Source organism: Tamandua tetradactyla, chromosome 5 (genome assembly GCF_023851605.1).
Source record: "Tamandua tetradactyla isolate mTamTet1 chromosome 5, mTamTet1.pri, whole genome shotgun sequence".
NCBI lineage: Eukaryota > Metazoa > Chordata > Mammalia > Pilosa > Myrmecophagidae > Tamandua > Tamandua tetradactyla.
Window position 1 is genome coordinate 131,820,037 of NC_135331.1, and position 22,830 is coordinate 131,842,866.

Genomic DNA, 22,830 nt, shown 5'->3' on the forward strand with positions numbered 1-22,830 from the left:
CAACAGCAGGATACACCTTTTTTTCGAGTGCTCATGGATCATTCTCCAAGATAGGCCATATGCTGGGTCACAAAGCAAGTCTTAACAAATTTAAAAAGATTGAAATCATACACAACACTTTCTCGGATCATAAAGGAATGAAGCTGGAAATCAATAACAGGCGGAGGGCCAGAAAATTCACAAGTACATGGAGGCTCAACAACACACTCTTAAACAACAAGTGGGTCAAAGAAGAAATTGCAAGAGATATTAGTAAATACCTAGAGGTGAATGAAAATGAAAACACAACATATCAAAACTTATGGGACGCAGCAAAGGCAGTGCTAAGAGGGAAATTTATTGCCCTAAATGCCTTTATCAGAAAAGAAGAAAAGGCAAAAATGCAGGAATTAACTGTCCACTTGGAAGAACTGGAGAAAGAACAGCAAACTAATCCCAAAGCAAGCAAAAGGAAAGAAATAACAAAGATTAGGGCAGAAATAAATGAAATTGAAAACATGAAAACAATAGAGAAAATCAATAAGACCAGAAGTTGGTTCCATGAGAAAAATCAATAAGATTGATGGGCCCTTAGCAAGATTGACAAAAAGAAGAAGAGAGAGGATGCAAATAAGTAAGATCAGAAATGGAAGAGGAGACATAACTACTGACCTCACAGAAATAAAGGAGGTAATAACAGGATACTATAAACAACTTTACGCTAATAAATACAACAATTTAGATGAAATGGACGGGTTCCTGGAAAGACATGAACAACCAACTTTGACTCAAGAAGAAATAGATGACCTCAACAAACCAATCACAAGTAAAGAAATTGAATTAGTCATTCAAAAGCTCCCTAAAAAGAAAAGTCCAGGACCAGACAGCTTCACATGTGAATTCTATCAAACATTCCAGAAAGAATTAGTACCAACTCTCCTCAAACTCTTCAAAATAATCGAAGTGGAAGGAAAACTACCTAATTCATTCTATGAAGCCAACAGCACCCTCATACCAAAACCAGGCAAAGATATTACAAAAAAAGAAAACTACAGACCAATCTCTCTAATGAATATAGATGCAAAAATCCTCAATAAAATTCTAGCAAATCGTATCCAACAACACATTAAAAGAATTATACATCATGACCAAGTAGGATTCATCCCAGGTATGCAAGGATGGTTCAACATAAGAAAATCAATTAATGTAATAGACCACATCAACAAATCAAAGCAGAAAAATCACATGATCATCTCAATTGATGCAGAGAAGGCATCTGACAAGATTCAACATCCTTTCCTGTTGAAAACACTTCAAAAGATAGGAATACAAAGGAACTTCCTTAAAATGATAGAGGGAATATATGAAAAACCCACAGCTAATGTCATCCTCAATGGGGAAAAATTGAAAACTTTCCCCCTAAGATCAGGAACAAGACAAGGATGTCCATTATCACCACTATTATTCAACATTGTGTTGGAGGTTCTAGCCAAAGCAATTAGACAAGAAAAAGAAATACAAGGCATCAAAATTGGAAAGGAAGAAGTAAAACTATCACTGTTTGCAGACGATATGATACTATACGTCGAAAACCCGGAAAAATCCACAACAAAACTACTAGAGCTAATAAATGAGTACAGCAAAGTAGCAGGCTACAAGATCAACATTCAAAAATCTGTAGCTTTCCTATACACTAGTAATGAACAAGCGGAGGGGGAAATCAAGAAACGAATCCCATTTACAATTGCAACTAAAAGAATGAAATACATAGGAATAAATTTAACCAAAGAGACAAAAAACTTATATAAAGAAAACTACAAAAAACTGTTAAAAGAAATCACAGAAGACCTAAATAGATGGAAGGGTGTACAGAATTCATGGATTGGAAGACTAAATATAATTAAGATGTCAATCCTACCTAAACTGATCTACAGATTCAATGCAATACCAATCAAAATCCCAACAACTTATTTTTCAGAAATAGAAAAACCAATAAGCAAATTTATCTGGAAGGGCAGGTTGCCCCGAATTGCTAAAAACATCTTGAGGAAAAAAAACAAAGCTGCAGGTCTCGCGATGCCGGACTTTAAGGCATATTATGAAGCCACAGTGGTCAAAACAGGATGGTATTGGCATAAAGATAGATATATCGACCAATGGAATCGAATAGAGTGCTCAGATATAGACCCTCTCATCTATGGACATTTGATCTTTGATAAGGCAGTCAAGCCAACTCACCTGTGACAGAACAGTCTCTTCAATAAATGGTGCCTAGAGAACTGGATATCCATATGTAAAAGAATGAAAGAAGACCCGCATCTCACACCTTATACAAAAGTTAACTCAAAATGGATCAAAGATCTAAACATTAGGTCTAAGACCATAAAACAGTTAGAGAAAATGTAGGGAGATATCTTATGAATCTTACAATTGGAGGCGGTTTTATGGACCTTAAACCTAAAGCAAGAGCACTGAAGAAAGAAATAAATAAATGGGAGCTCCTCAAAATTAAACACTTCTGTGCATCAAAGAACTTCATCAAGAAAGTAGAAAGACAGCCTACACAATGGGAGATAATATTTGGAAATGACATATCAGATAAAGGTCTAGTATCCAGAATATATAAAGAGATTGTTCAACTCAACAACAAAAAGACAGCCAACCCAATTACAAAATGGGAAAAAGACTTGAACAGACACCTACCAGAAGAGGAAATACAAATGGCCAAAAGGCACATGAAGAGATGCTCAATGTTCCTGGCCATTAGAGAAATGCAAATCAAAACCACAATGAGATATCATCTCACACCCACCAGAATGGCCATTATCAACAAAACAGAAAATGACAAGTGCTGGAGAGGATGCGGAGAAAGAGGCACACTTATCCACTGTTGGTGGGAATGTCAAATGGTGCAACCACTGTGGAAGGCAGTTTGGCGGTTCCTCAAAAAGCTGAATATAGAATTGCCATACGACCCAGCAATACCATTGCTAGGTGTCTACTCAAAGGACTTAAGGGCAAAGACACAAACGGACATTTGTACACCAATGTTTATAGCAGCATTGTTTACAATTGCAAAGAGATGGAAATAGCCAAAGTGTCCATCAGCAGAGGAATGGCTAAATAAACTGTGGTATATACATACGATGGAATATTATGCAGCTTTAAGACAAGATAAACTTATGAAGCATGTAATAACATGGATGGACCTAGAGAATATTATGCTGAGTGAGTCCAGCCAAAAACTAAAGGACAAATACTGTATGGTCCCACTGATGTGAACGGACATTCGAGAATAAACTTGAAATATGTCATTGGTAACAGAGTCCAGCAGGAGTTAGAAACAGGGTAAGATAATGGGTAATTGGAGCTGAAGGGATACAGACTGTGCAACAGGACTAGATACAAAAACTCAAAAATGGACAGCACAATAATACCTAATTGTAAAAATAATCATGTTAAAACACTGAATGAAGCTGCATCTGAGCTATAGGGTTTTTTTTGTTTGTTTGTTTTTTACTATTATTACTACTTTTATTTCTTTTCTCTATATTAACATTTTATCTTTTTCTGTTGTTTTGCTAGTTCCTCTAAACCGATGCAAATGTACTAAGAAACGATGATCATGCATCTATGTGATGATGTTAAGAATTACTGAGTGCATATGTAGAACGGTATGATTTCTAAATGTTATGTTAATTTCTTTTACTTTCTTTCCGTTAAAAAAAAAAATCTTCCCACACACACACACACAAAAATAGGATCTGATGGCTCAACAGAATTTTATCAAACTTTTCAAAAAGAACTGACACCTACCTGCTCAAACTCTTCCAAAAAACTGAATAAAAAGGAACACTACCTAACTCATTTTATGAAGCTAACATTACTCTAATACCAAAATCAGATAAAGATGATATAAGAAAAGAAAACTACAGACCAATCTCCCTAATGAACATACATGTGAAAATTCTTAACAAAATACTACCAAATCATATACAATGCCACATTAAAAAAATTATACAGCATGATCAAGTGGAATTCATACCAGAAGTGCAAGGGTGGTTCAACATAAGAAAATCAAACAACGTAATATAGGCACATTAACAAATCGAAAGGGAAAAATCACATGATCATATCAATTGATGCTAAAAAAGCATGTGACAAAATCCAGCATCCTTTCCTAATGAAAACAATTGAAAAGTTAGGCATCGAAGGAAAGTTTCTCAATATCATAAAGGGCATATATGAAAAACCCATAGCCAGCATCATATTTAATAGTGAGAAACTGAAAGCATTCCCCTTGAGATGGGGGACAAGACAAGGATACCCATTGTCACCACTATTATTCAACATTAGTATTATAAGTACTAGCTGGAGCAATTAAACAGGAGAAAAAAATAAAAGGCATCCAAATAAGAAGGGAAGAAGTAAAACTTTTATTATTTGCAGATGACATGATCCCATACTGAGAAAACCCTGATAAATCTACAGTAAAACTACTTGTAGCTAATAAGCAAATTCAGCAAAGTGGCAGGATACAATATTAATGTAGAAAAATCAGTAATGTTTCTATACACAATCAATCAATGACCTATTTGAGGTGACAACTAAGGAAAAATTCCATTCAGAATAGCAACCAGAAGAATTAGGTATCTAGGAATAAGCCTAACCAGGAATGTCAAGAACTTATACACAGAAAATAACAAAAAATTGCTAACCAAAATTAAAAGTGACCTAAATAGATGGAAAGATATTCCATGCTCATGGATAGGAAGGCTGAATATCATCAAGATGTCAGTTCTACCTAAATTGATCTACAGATTCAATGCAATACCAATAAAAGTCCCAACAACCTACCTTGAAGACTTGGAAAAATTAATTATCAAATTTATATGGAAGGGAAAGAGACCTCGAATAGCTAAAGATATCCTAAAAAAGAAGAGTGAACTGGGAGATCTATCACTTCTTGACTTTAAAGCTTATTATAAAGCCACAGTGGTTAAAACAGCTTGGTACTGGCACAAAGACAGACGGACTGACCAGTGGAATAGAATTGAGAGTGCAGAGATTGAACAACAAATTAACGGACATTTGATCTTCGACAAGGCCCCCAAATTCACTGAATTGAGACAGAATAGTCTTTTCAATAAATGGGCATGGGAAAACTGGATTTCAATAGCCAAAAGAATGAAAGAAGACCCCTACCTTACAATCTGTACAAAAATTAATTCAAAATCGATCAAAGACCTAAATGTAAGAGCTAGTACCATAAAATTATTTGGAAAAACTGTAGGGAAACATCTTCAAGATCTAGTAATAGGTGGCAGCTTCTTAAACTTGACACCAAAAGCACAAGCTGTGAAAGAAAAAAATATACAAATGGAAACTCCTTAAGATCAAGAGCTTCTGTGCCTCTAAGAACTTTGTTAAAAAGGTGAAGAGGCAGTCAACTCAATGGGAGAAAATATTTAGAAATCACATATTGGATAAAGGCTTGATATCCTGTGCACAAAAAGAAATCATACAGTTCACCAACGAAAGAACAAACAACCCAATTATAAAATAGGCAGAGACAATGAAGAGGCACCTTTCTGAAGAGCAAATACAGATGGCTAAAAAGCATATGAAGAGCTGCTCATCTTCACTGGCTAAAAGAGAAATGCAAATTAAGACAACAATGAAGTATCACCTCACACCCATAAGAATGGCTGCTATTAAACAAACAGGAAACTATCAATGTTGGAGAGATGGGAGAAATTGGAACACTTATTCACTGTTGGTGGGAATGTAAAATGATTCTGCCGCTGTGGAAATCAGTTTGGTGGTTCCTCAGAAAACTAAATATTGAGTTGCTCTATGACCAGGCAATACCATTACTCAGTATATACCCAGAAGATTTGAGGGCAGTGACATGAACAGACATTTGCACACCGATGTTCATAGTGGCACTATTCACAATTGCCAAGAGATGGAAACAAACCAGGTGCTCATCAAAAGACTAGTGGATAAACAAAATGTGGTGTATACATACGATGGAATATTATGCAGCATTTACACAAAATGATGTCCTGAAACATATAACAACATGGATGAACCTTGAGGACATAATGTTGAGTGAAAAAAGTCAGACACAAAAGGACAGATATGTACAATTTCATTCTTATGATTCTGATAAAGCTGCCATTGTTCTGGAGCAGCTAGAAGGAAAAATCTGAGATGAGGGCATGGTAGCCTATGACAAACTCTGGGAACTGTTCTGCAGATGCTTCCTGAAGTATGTTTTGAAAATTATTGCTTTTTTCTTTCTTTTCTTCATCTATCTATCTATCTATCTATCTATCTATATATATAAAGCTACCCAAAATATATATATATGCTGTATTTTACAACAACAAAATTGTTAAAAAAAAAAAAAACTGTAGGAAGTTATAGTAATATTAGATAAAATAAATTCCTGAAATAAAAAATTTGAAAATATTTAGCAACATAGTTCACTACTATAGCAAAGTTGATATATGTAATAACTTTTTACTTAATACTTTGAGAACATACACAGTTTTGATAGTTAATCAAATGGTATTTAAGATACTACTTAATATTTAGGATTCAAGTAACTGTGATATCTGTATTTATAGATTTTTTTCCTTCCTTGCTTTAATTTTAAATTGGTTTTTGAAATATATTGCACCAACAGGCTTTACGATAATTACTTAGATTTTTTTTAACATGTCTATGGATAAGCTAACAAAAATTTCCATTTTAGGTGGTTAAGATTTCCATATGTTAATTATAAAAATATTTTTATCTTCCTTATTTCCTGAAATAAGGAAAATATTTAGTAACATGGGTCATTACTACAGCAATGCAGATATTTATAAGAACTTTTGACTTGATATTTTGAGAACATTCAGTTTTGACAGTTGATCAAATGACATCTAAGCTAGTTTTTAATACTTACAATTAAAGAACTTTGCTATCTGAATGTGTAGATTTTTCCTTGTTACCTTAATTTTAAATTGGTTTATGAAACTTACTGCACAAACACAGGCTTTACAATGATTATATGGATACTTTATTTAAGTATACCTATAGTTTAGCTAATTAATATCCATTTTTGGTGGTTCTAAGTGTATTGTTTGTTTTCTTAAATAAAAAATATGAAGAAAAAACAGAATCAAGGCTACTGGAACACAGTTCAATAGTTTCAGGTACTTCCCTCTAGCCACTCCAATATACTATAAACTAAAAAGGATATCTATATAATGCATAAGAATAACCTCCAGGTTAACCTCTTGACTCCATTTGAAATCTCTCAGCCACCAAGACTTTGTCTCATTTCTCTCTTTTCCTTTTTGATCAAGGCTTTCTCAATCCCATGATGCTAGGTCCCAGCTCATCCTGGGATATCTGTCCCACACTGTCAGGGAGGTTAACACCTCTGGGAGTCATATCCCATGTAGGGGAGAGGGCAGTGAGTTCACCTGCCATGTTGGCTTAGAGAGGCCACATCTGAGGAACAAAAGAGGTTCTCTGCGGGTGACTCTTAGGCATAATTATAAGTAAGCTTAGCTTCACCTTTGCTGGAATAAGTTTCATAGGGGTGAATTGAGGGTTCAGCCTATTGAATTGGTTGTCTCCACTGTTTGCAAGAATATAAGTAATTCCCCCGATGGGGAAGTTAAATATTTCCTCCTTTCTCCCCAGTCCCTGAAGGGGACTTCACAAATTTTTTTTATTCTCTGCCTAAATTACTCTGGGATATATCGGGGCATCACATTAACCTGGGCAAACCAACAAGATCTCATGCCCTATTCGATATTCCATGTAATTATGATGTTCAAATAAACTGACCACAAAAGTTAAATTAGATAATGAGCTACCCAAAATATAAATTTTGCACCAAATAAACATCTCTCCCTTTTGGTCTCATACAAAAGTTGAAGTTTTAAAATATGGATCATATCATCCTTTACCCAGTATTCTAATTTATCTTAGTCCTATCCAAATCAGTTTCATTCATATCTCTAGTTAAAGTCTGATCACTTTTTCAACGTTTTTAACAATTGCTGAATGGGGTAATGGTGAATTTCACAGCTTCAGTGCTCTAACTCATATGCATTTATGTCACATAAATACCAGAAGTTTCAGAGAATGACCAGGTTATACACAAATAGCATAGTAACTCATAATTTAGAAATAACAGTTAACAACTCCTGGACAGATGTGACTGCTGTAAGAGTTTATAATCTAGGACCCCTTGCAATAAGCCCCAAACTGATAACCCCTGCTCTCAACTTCAATTCTCTAAGTTTGTATACTATAGTTAGTCCATATAAGTGAGGCATGATAATATTTACCTTTTTGTTTCTGACATTTCATTCAACATACTGTCCTTAAGTTTCATTCACCTAGCTGCATGCCTCACAACTTCATTCCTTCTTGCAGCTACTCAGCAGCCTGTTGTACGTATACACTACAATTCCCCTTTCCATCCCTCAGTCATTGTACCCTTAGGCCACCTGTATTGTTATGAATTGTGATACACTGCCACCATATACAACAGTGTGCAAATGTCCCTTCATGTCCTCACTCTCAGTTCTTTCACGTAAATAACTAGCAATGGGGTTGCTGGATCATATGACAACCCCACCTCTAGTCTCCTGGAGGGGCTGTACCTATCAGCTTCCCTATCAACAGTGAATAGGTACATCTCTTTCTCCACGTTTTCTCTAGCACTTATTTCTCACTGTTCTTTCTTTTTGGTGGTGCATGGTCTGGAAATCTGTTCATTTTTAAACAGTTTTATTTGCACATCATACAATCCAACCTAAGGATATAGTTATGCCTTTGCCACTGCAATCTATATGAAGACATTTTCTTCTCCTCTGCAAAAAATCCATGCTCCTCCATTATATTCTCCGCTTGTTGACATTTAGTTTTGGCATAATGCCTTTGTTGCATTCAGTGGAAGCATATCACAATGTTACTGCTGACTACAGACCTTAGCTTCCATTGATTGTACTTTTTCCTGTATACCATCCCATTTTCAACACCTGAACAATCTGTTTTAATATGCCCTTCAATTGACTCTGATGAGCACTAAAGTTTGAGAACCACTGGCTTAATTCATACATTTCTTTTAAAATTGGAATTATGGAGTCCCACAGAGACTAAATGAAAATAATTAAAAAAATAAAATGATAGATTAAAACCTCCTAACTCATCTTGCTTAAAAGACATCTTCTGTAAATTCTACCTGGTTTCACATTCCATGTGTATTAATTTTCTATAGATGTTATAATGAGTTATCACCAATTTAACAGCTTGACACATTTATTACCTTACAGTTCTGTAAGTCAGAAGTCCAACACCCTTGTCCCTGGGCTGAAATCAAGATGATATCGCTTTCCTTTCTGGAGGCTCCAGGAGAGAATCAGTTTCCTTGCCTTGTACAGCCTTGTATACGCCACCCACATTTCTTGTTTTGCAGCCCCTTCTTCCATGCGGCCCCTTCTTCCATCTTCAAAGTCAACATGCAAGTATTTTAAAATAAGAGCTTTATTTTTAAAAACTACAACTTGAAGTCAGTCCAAATGAGTCTAGTCACATCTGCCTGTTATCCCCACGCCTCAGTATTATACTGTCATTGGCACACACTATGTCATAGAGCATCACAGCTGGATCATACAGTATCCTCAGGCAACATAATATAACAAATTATAATAAATTATATTCATTGTATTACTCTAGATCATTGTACTTCTAGTATTCTTTCTAGTTCATTTTAGATTTTCAAGAAATTTAAGACAAAATGATTTTCTATGTAAGCCTGGGTTGACAGGACAATTGAATTAGAATAGCTCATTCCCCAAATATTTCAACTAGTTATAGTTTTTCTTCATCATTTTATTTGGTGTTGAATTTTCATTGACACACTATATAGATTTATTTTGCTTTGTTTTTTAAAGAGGAATAATGAGGGATTTAAAAAAAAAATCTTGCTGATGACAGACATACCTAAAGGAGTTGACTTTTGGTGGTGGGACTACGGATCACTGCCTTTTTGCCTCTCCGTAGATTCCACATTTCCAGCATCTATTATTTTCATAATTAAAAATGAAAGAAAAAAGAAAGGCAAGGAAGAAAAAGAAAAATAACCATGATATAGTCACCTTCAATTAAAGGCCTGATAGGATAGGGTATAGTTTTTGAAGACTCACGCAAATAAATGACAGCGGACCTCTTATCCTGTCTTCCAAAGTGTACTGCAGAATTTTCCGATAAATTATTTTTAAAACTTCTTTAAAAACGAATGTGGATCACAGATTATTTTCTAAATATGTGATTGTACTAACTTACTATCCTCTCCTTTCATTTTCCTATGATTTAAATTCTAAGACCACCCCCCCCCCCCTTCTAAGAAATTAACTTTAAACATTGCTAAGGTATTAGTGGAGCCACAGGAAACAAATACATCACCCGCCCTGCTTAAAAGCGCTCACACGCCATGTCTGCTGTGGGGCCCTCGGCGGGATTTTGGGCTGTCCTGTGGAGAACACCGGCGGCGGGTGTCACAAGTTGGAGTTTGATGCGCGGCCGCAGCCCACTCTGCCTGCGGACCGAGCCCGGCCACCTCTGTGTAGCCGCACAGGGGGCGGCGGCCGGGCGGGGGCGGGAGCCGGGCGGCAGCTTCAGTGCCCGTGGGGGAGGAGCGGCGACGGCGGCGGCGGCGGCTGGGGCTGCTGTGGCGACGGACGCGAGGCGGTGGCAGAAGAGACCCACCCCTGTCCACATGGACAGTCGCAGAGGCCTCCGCTGATGCATTTGCGCTCGGGCGCGGTGGGTGGGCGACCGTAGCGACGGTGACTGCAGAAAAAGCGAGGGGCCTGGGGGCGCCTGACGGTCACGGAGACCTCTCAGCCCCGACACTGGTGGTGCGGCCATTTTACGGCCCCAGGCGAGAGGAGGTGTGTTTGCGTGCTCGCCTTCGCCCTCTTTTACTAGGGACCAGCGACTGGGGGAAGCTTCTCAGGCGGCCCGGGTGGGCGGTGGATGGGGAGTCGGGAGCCGAGAGGAACCGGGCCTGGGAATCGACGTCGCCGCCGCCGCCGCTCGCGTTCCCCCGGAGGGGCCTGAAGAGAAGCGCAGGCCGCGGGCTTTGCCGCCCGCCAGCCCGCGGACAGGCCCCGGATTGCCTGGCCTGCTTTTGTGTAGGCCCGTCCGGACGCGGGAGAACCGACTGCTTGACGTCCAAGCCTGAGGCCTGCAACCCTGCAGCGACTATCCTCCTGCGGCGCGGCCCCTCATCCCGGCGAGCGCGGCGGCGGTGTGGGCCATGGAATAAGGAGGCGGCGGCGTGGGAGGAGGAAGATGGCGGCCGGCAGGAGTGGCGGCAGAGCTGGGGAGATTACTCTTCTGGAAGGTAAGTCTGTATCTGCCCTTGCGGGGGATTGGGGAAATACAGGAAAACGTGGCCCCCCGGAACCCCGGAAACTCAGTTATTCGCTCTCTGTGGGTTTCGGGGGACGTGGATGTTCGAGGGGTGGGGGCTGCCGGGTTGATGGCGGGGAGGGATTGTGTTGCGAGCGAATGCGCTGGGTTCGAGTCCGCCAAGCAAGGGACTTGGCACCGAGTGGGGACTATCGATAGGCTCCGATGATTCCGGCTGCCGGTCAGAGTTGGGCGTCCTTTGAGAGTGCGCGCCAAGTCTCTGACATATTTTTTTGATGGGAGCCTAAGGTTGAGCGCAGACAGCATTCAGATATTGTTTGGTGTTCATGGAAAGTTTCAAATTGCAAAGGTTGGGTTAGGTTGGAGCCAGTATAAGTAGGGCAGGGAGAGGTAGACTTTCTGGTTATGTTTTATACCCTTCCTGGTCTTTACGTCTCGCGGACCTTCAGGCTTCCTGTGGCAGCCTGCGTTCCAATTATGCCTGGCCTTGTCCGATATTCTTATGAACTGTGCTTTGCTGAAAACATTTTATAAGATATTTTTTCTGTAAAGAGATTGAGGTTCACAATACCAATTTTGGGACGGCCACCAAAGCTAATAGACAAAAGTTTATATGGTTCCATTTTTATTCATTTGTGAGGGAAAGTTAAACTTATTTACTGTAAGTGGACTAACCAGTCTTAAGAAAAGCTGTATGTTACTGTTGAGGATGGTGGTAGGTAATGTTTAACAATATTGACTTTTTGCCTATAAATACATAAGGACTCCCAAAATAAATTCATTGTGGTTGTGACCAGGAGCTTATAGGTTCACGTTGTCTAATTTGACTTTTGGTTCGGTGTTTACACTGGCAACTGAGTTTATAAATGTTTAGAAAAATGAATCTTTCTGTTGGACAGTGGTTGTTTAAAAGGATTAACTGCTCTGCCATATGTCATAAACGGTGCTTTTTTTTTGTTTTTAAACTATTTAGTAACATTGCTGAATTAAGAAAGTACAACTACTGTAACAGGTTCTGTGAGAGTGTTGAGGGGTCGGTATCCCTTGTTTACTGAGTTGTTATCAGCATCTTAAACAGTGTCTGAAACACAGTTTAAGTATTACTGTTTCTCTAGTGAATGATTAGGAACTGATAGAGGGAAAAAATGACTTTAATTTAATTCTTCATACCTAAGTATAGCAAAGCGAAAAAAAATCTGACCTTGCTATGTAAGTCAGCCTGGATCTAAAAGCGATGAGAGCTTTATAGAGTTCCTAGTAAGAAGACACAGAAGGCTTGTGAGTTTTTCTACATTCATTTTGTATTACCTCCAAACTAGTTTGGGCAAAATGGGCACCGTCAGGGGCTGAGAGTGGTGCAGCCTGTGTTACAGGTAGTACGGTGTGAATTATTACTTGTTTTGAAATTGGAAACACAAAAGATGCTTTACTGGTGCTTATTATTACAGTTAGTAATCAGATGATTATATTTTTTGTGTTTTGGTAAATTCTGGGATTCTGATTCAGTATAAGTTCTGACTAGATGTACATAAGAGGTTACAAAGAGCATAAATAAAGCCAGCAGATATAGAACTGATGTGCATTTCAAACTTGTTTTAGTTTAAGGGTCTACCATCATATGATAGTAATCAGTTAGGGTATCACCTTGTCTCCTTCAGCATTTTCATGAAGAAAGTGAAGGGTAATTTACATGAGCAGAAAGGAAAGCAAGGATTCTAGTTTCTCATATCAGGTTTTCATATACTTATCATGTCTTTAAACAAATGGAGTGATATTTAGTACTACTTTTATTTTCTTATCTGTGTTCAATTTTCATGATTCTTTTGTTTCTGTACAGTTTTTTAAATTCATAATTGACTATATTTTAGAGCAGTTTTATGTTTACAAAAAAATCATGCAGAAAGTCCAATATGTTCCTCACGCTTTTAATAGTAAAATGCTCCCCCTATTTTTTGTATTACCATGTTTATAAGTTTTCGAAATATTTCCCCATTGGCCCTTAGGATTTAATCTTAAAACATTTACATCTTACACTTCCCTTACTCTTCACTAGACTTTGAAAATTTGAGGTGGGTTTCATTCACGCATTACTGATAGAGGGCCTACTCTGTGCTTAGACACTGCACCAAGGAATAGCAGTGCCTAAGGTAGTCTAGGTCCTTGCCTTTATAGAACTTACGTTTTAGTGAGAGAGAATTTTAATAACTAACAAGCAATCCACTTAAAATAATCTTAACCCCATTTTTTCACATTTCCTTTCCTATGTCTGCTCAGACTTGACAACCTATATAAACTAGACGTCATGTTACCACACAGACGCACACACACTCACATACAAACACATAAGAGTTCTTGTTTACCATTTGTCATACATAGTGTTAAATTCAGGAATGGTCTCCCTGAGGAGATACTTGAAGGTGGCATCTTAACTCTGACACATTATGACAGAGAGAATATTTGTTAAGGTTCAAGGTAATTTTTGTTTGTTAAACAAAAGGAGGTCATTATAGCTGAAGTTTAGCAAGCAGAGGAGATTGTGGTATGAGGATTAGAGATATAGGCAGGACATCTATCATACAGGCCTGAAGAATTTTTATTTGGTTCCGAGCAGTGGCAAGTCATTGTAGAGTTTGGGGGAAAGGGTTGTCATGATTGATCTTTTTAAAGATCACTTCGCTCTGTGTGGAATGAGAAAAGAGCAAGACTAAAAGCAGAGAAATAGGAGAATATTGTAGTAATGTAGGTAGAAATGATGGGGGCTTCGTATTAGAATATTAACAGTGGAGATTGGGGGAGAAAAGTGGATAGTTTGACAATAGGTTTGAATGTTGAGCTTACAGCATTTGTTGATGGATTCAGAGTAAGAGAAAAATCAAGAATGATTCCGAAGGTTTTGGCTTGAGTTGGGGGATAATGTCATTTACTGAGATGGGTTGGACTGGCTAAGGAATGAGAGGGAATTGATAGCTCTGCTTCGGTAAGTTTGCTAAGTTTGAAGTGCCTGTTTAGCATACATGTTCTAAAATATGTCTTACATCCTTTTAACTATTAACTGAATTCTGATTCCATTTCCTTTTGCAGCTTCTCAATGGAAAAGGAGATTTACTGGATGCCATTGTACCTTCTTTATTTTGTTCCTATAATATCACATTAAAATTATGTGTATTTAATTAGGCCGCAACTTATATTGAATTCTTTACTTTCTCCTCTTTGACATTTCTTTCTCTTCTGGTCATTTAAGATTGCCTCATACTCCATTTCCACTTGCGATAGCTTATTTTGGTACATTCCTATTCTTACTTTATTCATTCTTTCATTCAACAGATAATTATTAAGCATCTGCTATGTTGTAGGTACTGGGCGGAGAGGCACAGAGGTCAGAACAAAAACATGGTTTCTCACTTCGTGGAGTTTCTAGTCTAGTGAGGAGGGTAAATAATCAAATAATCACACTTATTAAGTGAAAAATTGCAAGTGTCAAGCACAACAAAAGGGCATTATTTATAACTGAGAATTTGATCTAATCAAGGTATTTCTGGAAGAGATGAAGTATGAGTAAAGGGGAACTGGGGAGACAGAGCTTTCCAGCAGTGGGAATAAAATGGAGGAAACATGGTATGTTTGGAAAACAAAAAGACAACGTTGTGGAGAGTGTTAAAAGGTGAAGTTGGAGGGGGCATCATTAGATATGCTTCAAAAAAGATCACTGGCTACTGGATGGAGAAAGCTTTAGCAAGGGGCAAAAGATTATTAGGAAGACCTGTTAAGGGACTGTTGTAGTACAGGGTAGCGGTGGTAGTTAGCTTGTTCTTTATATTTTGTTTTGATATTCTCCCTTTTCTCCTCTTTGGAACCTCTAACAAATCATCTTCCTCTCTCATTTCTTCTTTTTCAGACTGCACTTGTTCTTATATAACTTTCTTTCCTTCTGCCTTTTTTTCTTCTATGAACTGAAATTCATCATCTATATTTTCTTCAGTATTTTCCTGAAGTAATTTTTTTCTGTCTGCCTTTTCTTATATACATATATTACTAGCTTAGTTGTTTGTTTTAAATCTGGACACATCTCCCTTTGTAGATCTTGTCCACTAGGTTGAAAAGACTGATACTAAACTATTGCTATGTAGTTTTGCTATACCAGCAAGAAGACTTCTGTCTTTGAATGAAAAGTTTTTCATTTCCCCTTAGCTACACTTTTATTTCACATGTGAATTCAATTCAGTTTGCCAGTTTTACTGGGGACAGAACACAATGTCTCTTGAACTCTAAGGTGCAATTTCTCCTAAAGCCACTTGTAGAGGTTAAATTCAGGCATCAACTTGGCCAGGTAATGGTGCCCTGTTCTTTTGCTGTGGACGTAAATCATCACAGGTGAAATTCATCTATGGCTGATTACATCTGCGGTCAGTTAAGGGTAGTGCCTTCTAGAATGAGTGACATTTAATTTAATTAGCTGGATGCTTAAAAGCTGAGCTCAGCACAGCTCAGCACACCCCAGTTCAGAATTCAGAGCTGGCTCAGACAGACCCAGACCTTTGGAGATGCAGAAAGGAAGCTCCCCAGAGAAAGCTGCTGGAACCCAGAAGCTGGGAAGGAAGGCTAGCAAATGTCACCATGTGCCTTCCCGTGTGACAGAGAAACCCAGATGAAAGTTAGCTGCCTTCCTCAGAGGAACTGTAAATTTGTAACAGAATAAATCCCTTTATAAAAGCCAATCCTTCTCTGGTGTATTGCATTCTGGCAGCCTTAACAAGCTAAGCTTGGTAGAATATACCAAAAGGTTCTCCATTTAACCCACTCCTTTTTCTTTTGACTGCGCTAATTTGGGAAACTAGATCATGGTATCCTTCCTTATTTACACCTTACTTAATTGTTTTTTTCCTGGTTTCATCCTAGTTGAATTGATAAATTGTGGCCTCCTATCACTTGATTTCATGTACTCACATGCAGTAGTAGAGTAGAATCTCACTTGGAATGGAAGGGATTTTCATTAGAAATATATTGAAAGCCTAAATCAGAAGCTAGAATACCTGCATTCAAAACCTAGCTATACCGTTTATTAGCTGTGTAATCTTGAACGGATTACTTAATCTCTCTGTTTTCACATCTGTAAAATAAGGATAATAATTGTAGTTACTTCAGAGGGTTACTAGGTGGATTAAATGAATTAATACGTGTAATTACTTAGAACAATTCCTGGCATATAATAGGCACTATATGTTAGTTGATATTAAAATTTTATTTTCTTAGTTAAAGAAGGGAAAGAACTTCCTTTCTTTCTCTTTCTTCTTGTCTTCTCTTTTATTTGAACTCTATGGGATTTTATTGTCTTTTCACTTACTACATTTCTTTTTCTAGGTATTAGCAAATTTTTCTTGATACCACAGGTTGACTGGAGTAGTGATAGAGGAAAGGGAGAATGAAATTATGTATGCCATCTATCTGGGCATCTGTAAATTGATTGATCCTGTTACTATACAAAAGTATGTTGAGTATTTGAGGAAATTGAGAAGCTTGAGGGATTATGTGGCCCAGAGCAATTTAGTGGTGAAATTGGAACTGGAGCTTGTGAATCTTTATAGCTTCAGCCTTTTTTTAGCATCCTCCCTTCCTCTTCCTTCCCACCTTCCCTCCCCTTTTCTCTTTCTCTCTTCTCTCTCTCCTGTTTCTTTTTTTTTCTTCTTCCCCATTATTTCTCTTATCCCCTCTGCCCCCAGGAAACTGGACAAGGGAAGGAAAAATAATAGGTAATTATGGAGAACTATCATTTATTGATAAGACAGTATTCTAAGATGACGAAAGTGGAAGCAGCAGATCTCTTAAGGCCCAACTTCAGAAATTATACAGTGTCACTTCTGCCAAATTTTGTTGGGCAAAAACACAGAACCAGCCGAATACATCTCATCTTTCAATTAGGAAAAATGACAAAAGAATATACATCCATCTTTAATCTACCATAAGTAACTGGAACTAAAATTGTCATCTTTTTTTTCCCCAGTCTTTCCATAAAATTACATTATTTCTTAAATTTGAAAATGACAAGTCTTTCCTGTGAGATCCAAATGTTTCTAAATTCTAGACAGTCTAGGAAGCTAAAGAGAAACAACAAAGTAGCACAATATGTAATTCCCTTCTAAGGTATAAATAGTCACATAAGCAGTCACTGATTTGGTTTTTCTTTGATCAGGGAATGATTTGGAATTTCTGAAACCAGGCAATCATATATTTAAGGGGGAAAGAGGAAGAGTATTAGAAATTTTCCCTTCCTTTCCTTTTTTCTTTCATTCAGTGATGTCTAGATCATACTGGCATTGTTGTTTTGCTTGTTTTCATTTTCATTACTTAAACTGCTAGAAAATTCAGTAACTATATTCACAATATTAAAAACTAAAGTTAAGACTTGGGTTCAAATGGCCATGCACCTAAAAAAAAAAAAAGAAAAAACAGCTAAAGTAACACTATTTGGTACAAAGCGCAATGATTTGTCCACAGAGATAAATTATTAATGCTCATGATTAAAACACGCTTTAAAAAGACAAAAAAAGAAAAACAACAGCAATAAAAAAAAACACACTTAAGTCAACAATGGATGATCCATTATTGTAAACTACAAATTATGGTACCAACATCAGCCACGAGAAAAAAAAAAAAAACAACAGATAGCAACTACAGAAGGCAGATCATCTGTGCTATGTCCATTTGACACTAAAATCATTGTTTTTAGCTTCTATTTTTTGGGCTACCTTTTGAATTTTATACTTTTCTCACAATGTTCTACACCCATTGCCAACAATCAGGATCTCTCTTTTCCGGAGGATGTGGGACTTTCCAGTGCTAAAATTAGGATGGTCCCAGATATTTGGTCTTCTAGTCCTAACTCCGATAATACAGCAGTCGCCTTGAGGTTATCTGAAACGAGGCTTGAGTAGTAAGTTGAGCCATATTCTGATTTTTTTCCCATTTCAAATAAATTTAGTGCTTATTTTTGAAGATGGGGTTCTGCCCTTTCCAAATTGACTTCCTTATAATCTTTGAAATAGAATGGGGTTAAAAATTTTAAAAACTAAACAGTGCTGGTGAACTAATATATAGTCAATTCACTTTTTCGTTATATTTATCGACAGAGCATTTTTCAGGACAACGAAGAGCTAGAAGTTCTCCTAGTTTCAAAGACTTGTTTGTAGAGTATGTAATAACCTTGTTATCTTTCTTCTATATGAAATCTCCAAGCTTTCTTTCTTCACTACCTCATATTATGTATAAATCTGCCACTAAATCCAGGAGGTGTGGTAAGGCTATAACCTTTCACCATCATGATCTCTGCGACCATAGAAACTAATGCCTCTTTCACCTCTGTGTCTCCCTCATGCTCACTGTTTGGACAAAGTAGGACTCCAAATGTTTTGGCATTTAATCTTTCTTCAACCCAGATTGGTTTCCATTCTTTGTTATCATCACAGGAAATACTACTGAAGTTATGATTTAATTTTGTCATAATTGTCTGAGGATCTTCTTCATTAGCATTTCCTTCACAAATTATCAGAATTTCAACTTCAGAGTATGGACTCTTGAGTCTTCTGTCTTCGCCATTTACAGGCTTCACCAGTTTCTCAAGTTTATCTTCTTTTAATTTATTATGAAACTCATTTCCCCCCTCCTTGAATTGTGCATTTGTACTTGCAAAAGTTGAAATATTTCTTAAATTTCATTGGTCTATCTCATTGACTACCATACCTCCTGCCACCTTGATGTCCCTCTTGCCCAAACAGAAGGAATATTTGTAACTACCTGTCTCTTGCAGTTACTTCTGAGTTGCTCATTTTCTAGCTTTCAGAAATTGTGTACTTTAGTTTGAGATGCATTTTTAGAGATTTTGTTTCCTGCATAATGGCAGAACCAACTGTACTACTTTGGGATAAGTTAACGCAGTTTGATGTTACTGTTCCTTAGAAGGTCATAGAGCTTCCATCATCACCAGCACCCCCAAGCTGCTGCATAATAGATGAATTTGAACCTCTGCATCTTGCGAAAATTCCATAGAAACCCACTGAATGGAATGAAGTCATTAGTAAGTACAGAGAAGACTGAAAAACATCTAGATATTATAGTTTTGATGGCTCACAGAGAAGTCTTTAATATCAGTTCAGTGGATATATTTTCAAAGATTTCATCTTGGATGATCTGTTGGTCTGTCTTCTTTACCAAAAGATCATTTTTAGATTAGTAATTTTAACAAGGCTCATCTGGATGATTTTTCTGCTCTATGTGGCATCTGGAGGGTTATTCAGTGATGGCTTGCCTGATCTGAAGTTTCCAGGATATCTTCATTTCAGATGTCTTACTCTGGCAAGGATGAAAAGCTGAGTCTCTCTCCCTTGCCTTGTAGTTTCAGGGCGACTTCACATAGTCTCTCTAGCATGGTACTCAAACTTCTTACATGGTTGCTCAGAGCTCCAAGAGATTGCCTTTGGAAAATCACAATAGGTTCTTGAGAAAGAATGGTACTGTAATCTAAAGAGTCACCTAAAAGTGCTTTGCTGGAGATGTCCTGACTTTTTAATTTCAATCTTCCCTTTACATTTCCTAATACTAGTTTTATATTTCTAATTTGCAGAAATTAACTTTTCTCTCAGTGGTCCTTTTAAAAATTTTTATCCTTTTCTTTCATGATTGTAAAATCAATGGTAGTTTTTAAATGTACTATAAAATATTTCACATCTATGTGAAATATAAAGAATAATATAACAAACACTTGTGTTCTACTTCCTAGTCTAAAAAAGAAAATACTACCTCTACAGCTGAAGCTGGGGTGAGCTCTTCCCTTTTTGCATCATCCTCTCTCTCTTTCTTAGGTAACCACCATCCATAATTTGGCATAGTTATCATTCCCATATGTTTCTTTATACTATGCTCTTTGTGTATCTCTGAATTATGTATATGTATATACATATGTATAAATTTTTTGCCTGTTTTAAAATATTTTATAAATGTATCATACTGTATTTGTTCTTCAGCTTGCTTTTTTGTTACATCATTGTTTGATTTTGCAGCTTTGAAAAAAATAGCTCTGGTGTTTTCGTTTTCATGATCATTTAGCATTCCAATGTATGAATATTCTAAGTTTACTTACATATTCCCCTATTTGTGGGAATTTAGGTTGTATCCAATGTTTTACTGTTCCATACATTGCTGCTATGAATATTTTCAATGTAGAAATATTGCTACACTGAATATGTGTGGCCGTATTATTATGCCAACCATTCTTATTATGCCTCTTTGTAGACGTGTGTTTTTCTTGGGCAAGAGTCAGCAAACTTTTAATGTAAAGAGGTGGGTGGTAAATATTTTATGCTTTGTAGTCCATACAGTCTCTTGTTGCAATTACTCAACACACTCGTGAGAAAGCTATCATGGATAACACATAAATGAGTGTGTATGTATTCTGATAAAACTATTTATGAACACTGAAATTTGAATTTCATAAAATTTTCATGTCATGAAATATTACTCTACTTTTGATTTTTTTTGAACCGTTTAAAAATGTGTAAACCATTTGTAGCTTGTGGACCTTATAAAAACAGGCAACGGTTCAGATATGACTGGGCCATAATTTACTGATACCTGCTCTAGGATATTCCCTAGCAATGGAATTATTGGATCATAGGGCATGTGCAATTTCAACTTATGAGTTTTGGCAAATTGATTTCCAAAGTGGTTTCACTAACAGTTTTTATATTTTCCTGTTTTTCTGTATTATCACTCACTTGATACAGTGTGATGTTTTGGTTTTTGCTGGTTTGATGTGATAATCAAATGGTGGTTTGAGTTTGTAACACTCTGACTCATGATGAGAATGAATTTTTTTGTTGCTTTGTAAAAAAATTATTGTTCATTCAGCATTCAGTAAGTATTTATTGAATGCAACTATGTGCCAGTCCCTTTTCTATGTATTTATCATGTATCAGTAAACTAAACAAAAGACCCTGTGAGTTTCTTTTCATAGAAAATATCCTGTGCCACTGCTTTTCTGAATTGCTTGTTCATATTTTCTGCCCATTTTTTTTTTTCTTGAATTTCAAAAAAAATTTTTTTTGAAATGCTGTGATTGTTCATATATTTTGTATACGAATCCTTGGTTGGATCAGCTAATGCATTTATTTGTCGTGTTTCTTTTGTCTTTAGTCTGGAATAACTTCTTGGTGTTTGTCCTTATATGTTATATCAGGAGGCACATGATGTTAATTTGTCCTTTTACTGGTGAAATTAACTTTGAGCAATTAGATAAGGTGGTGTTTGCCAGGATTCTCCATTGTAAAGTTATTATTTTTCCCTTTGTAACTCATAAATATTTTATAGGGAGTTGCTTTGAAGCAATATAAATATCTTCTCTCTTCTGATTTTCACCCATTAGTTTTAGCATCCATTGAGTATTCATATCTGAGTCAGGTACTATACTGGTTCCTAAAGCCTGATTTTCTAATTTCATGTGTTTGCATTCCACTGTATATACATTCTTTTTTTTTTTTTTTTACTTTTTTTATTGTATAACATAACGTATATATAAAGCAAAGAAAGAAAAATAGTTTTCAAAGCACCCTTCAACAAGTAGTTATAAGACAGATCCCAGAGTTTGTCATGAGCTACCATACCATCTCCAATTTTTCCTTCCAGCTGCTCCAGAATATAGGAGGCTAGAAGGAATAAATATTTTTTTTTATCATCACAATTGACTTTTTTCTTTTTTTTTTTGTGAAAAATAAAGCAATACATTTCAAAGCACAGCACAACAATTAGTTGAGGAACAGATTTCAGAGTTTGGTATGGGTTACAATTCCACAATCTTAGATTTTTACTTCTAGCTGCTCTAAGATACTGAAAGCTAAACACAACAAGCAAACTCACCACTGTCCCCCTGTCTGTGTGGGACATGACTCCCAGGGGTGTGGACCTTCCTGGCAACATGGGACAGAAATCCTAGAATGAGCTGAGACTCAGCATCAAGGGATTGAGAAAACCTTCTCCACCAAAAAGGGGAAGAGTGAAATGAGACAAAATAAAGTGTCAATGGCTGGGAGATTCCAAACAGAGTCAAGAGGTTATCCTGGAGATTATTCTTACGCATTAAATAGATATCACCTTGTTAGTCAAGATGTGATGGAGAGGCTGGAGGAAACTGCCTGAAAATGTAGAGCTGTGTTCCAATAGCCATGTTTCTTGAAGATGATTGCATAAGGATATAGCTTTCACAATGTGACTGTGTGATCTGATGCTCCTTTTATCTACCTTATCAACAGATGAGTAAGACATATGGAATAAAAATAAATTATAGGGGGAGCAAATGTTAAAATAAATTTAGATTGAAATGCTAGTGATCAATGAAGGGAAGGGGGAAGGGGTATG

General features: G+C 36.9%; 2 protein-coding genes across 6 annotated transcripts in view; one reads left to right on the plus strand and one right to left on the minus strand.

Annotated features, from left to right (window-relative positions):
- FILIP1 (filamin A interacting protein 1) overlaps nt 1–10,652 on the minus strand; it is a 396,243-nt gene extending 385,591 nt beyond the window's left edge. For 4 of the 5 annotated variants that reach the window (XM_077162258.1, XM_077162253.1, XM_077162252.1 and 1 more), the window contains exons 1-3: nt 10,482–10,652; nt 9,997–10,074; nt 9,320–9,499 (exon numbers count right to left, since the gene is read on the minus strand). The gene's annotated coding sequence lies outside the window, so the exon portion shown is untranslated. Of the gene's footprint in view, nt 1–9,319; nt 9,606–9,996; nt 10,075–10,481 lie in introns of those variants that run through there. The other variant, XM_077162254.1, reaches the window with a different exon arrangement.
- A 588-nt stretch (nt 10,653–11,240) lies between these two features.
- SENP6 (SUMO specific peptidase 6) overlaps nt 11,241–22,830 on the plus strand; it is a 140,661-nt gene continuing 129,071 nt past the window's right edge. The window contains exon 1 of the mRNA XM_077162264.1: nt 11,241–11,401. Coding sequence (XP_077018379.1) covers nt 11,350–11,401 — 52 coding nt within the window. The 5' untranslated portion in view covers nt 11,241–11,349. The remainder of the gene's footprint in view (nt 11,402–22,830) is intronic.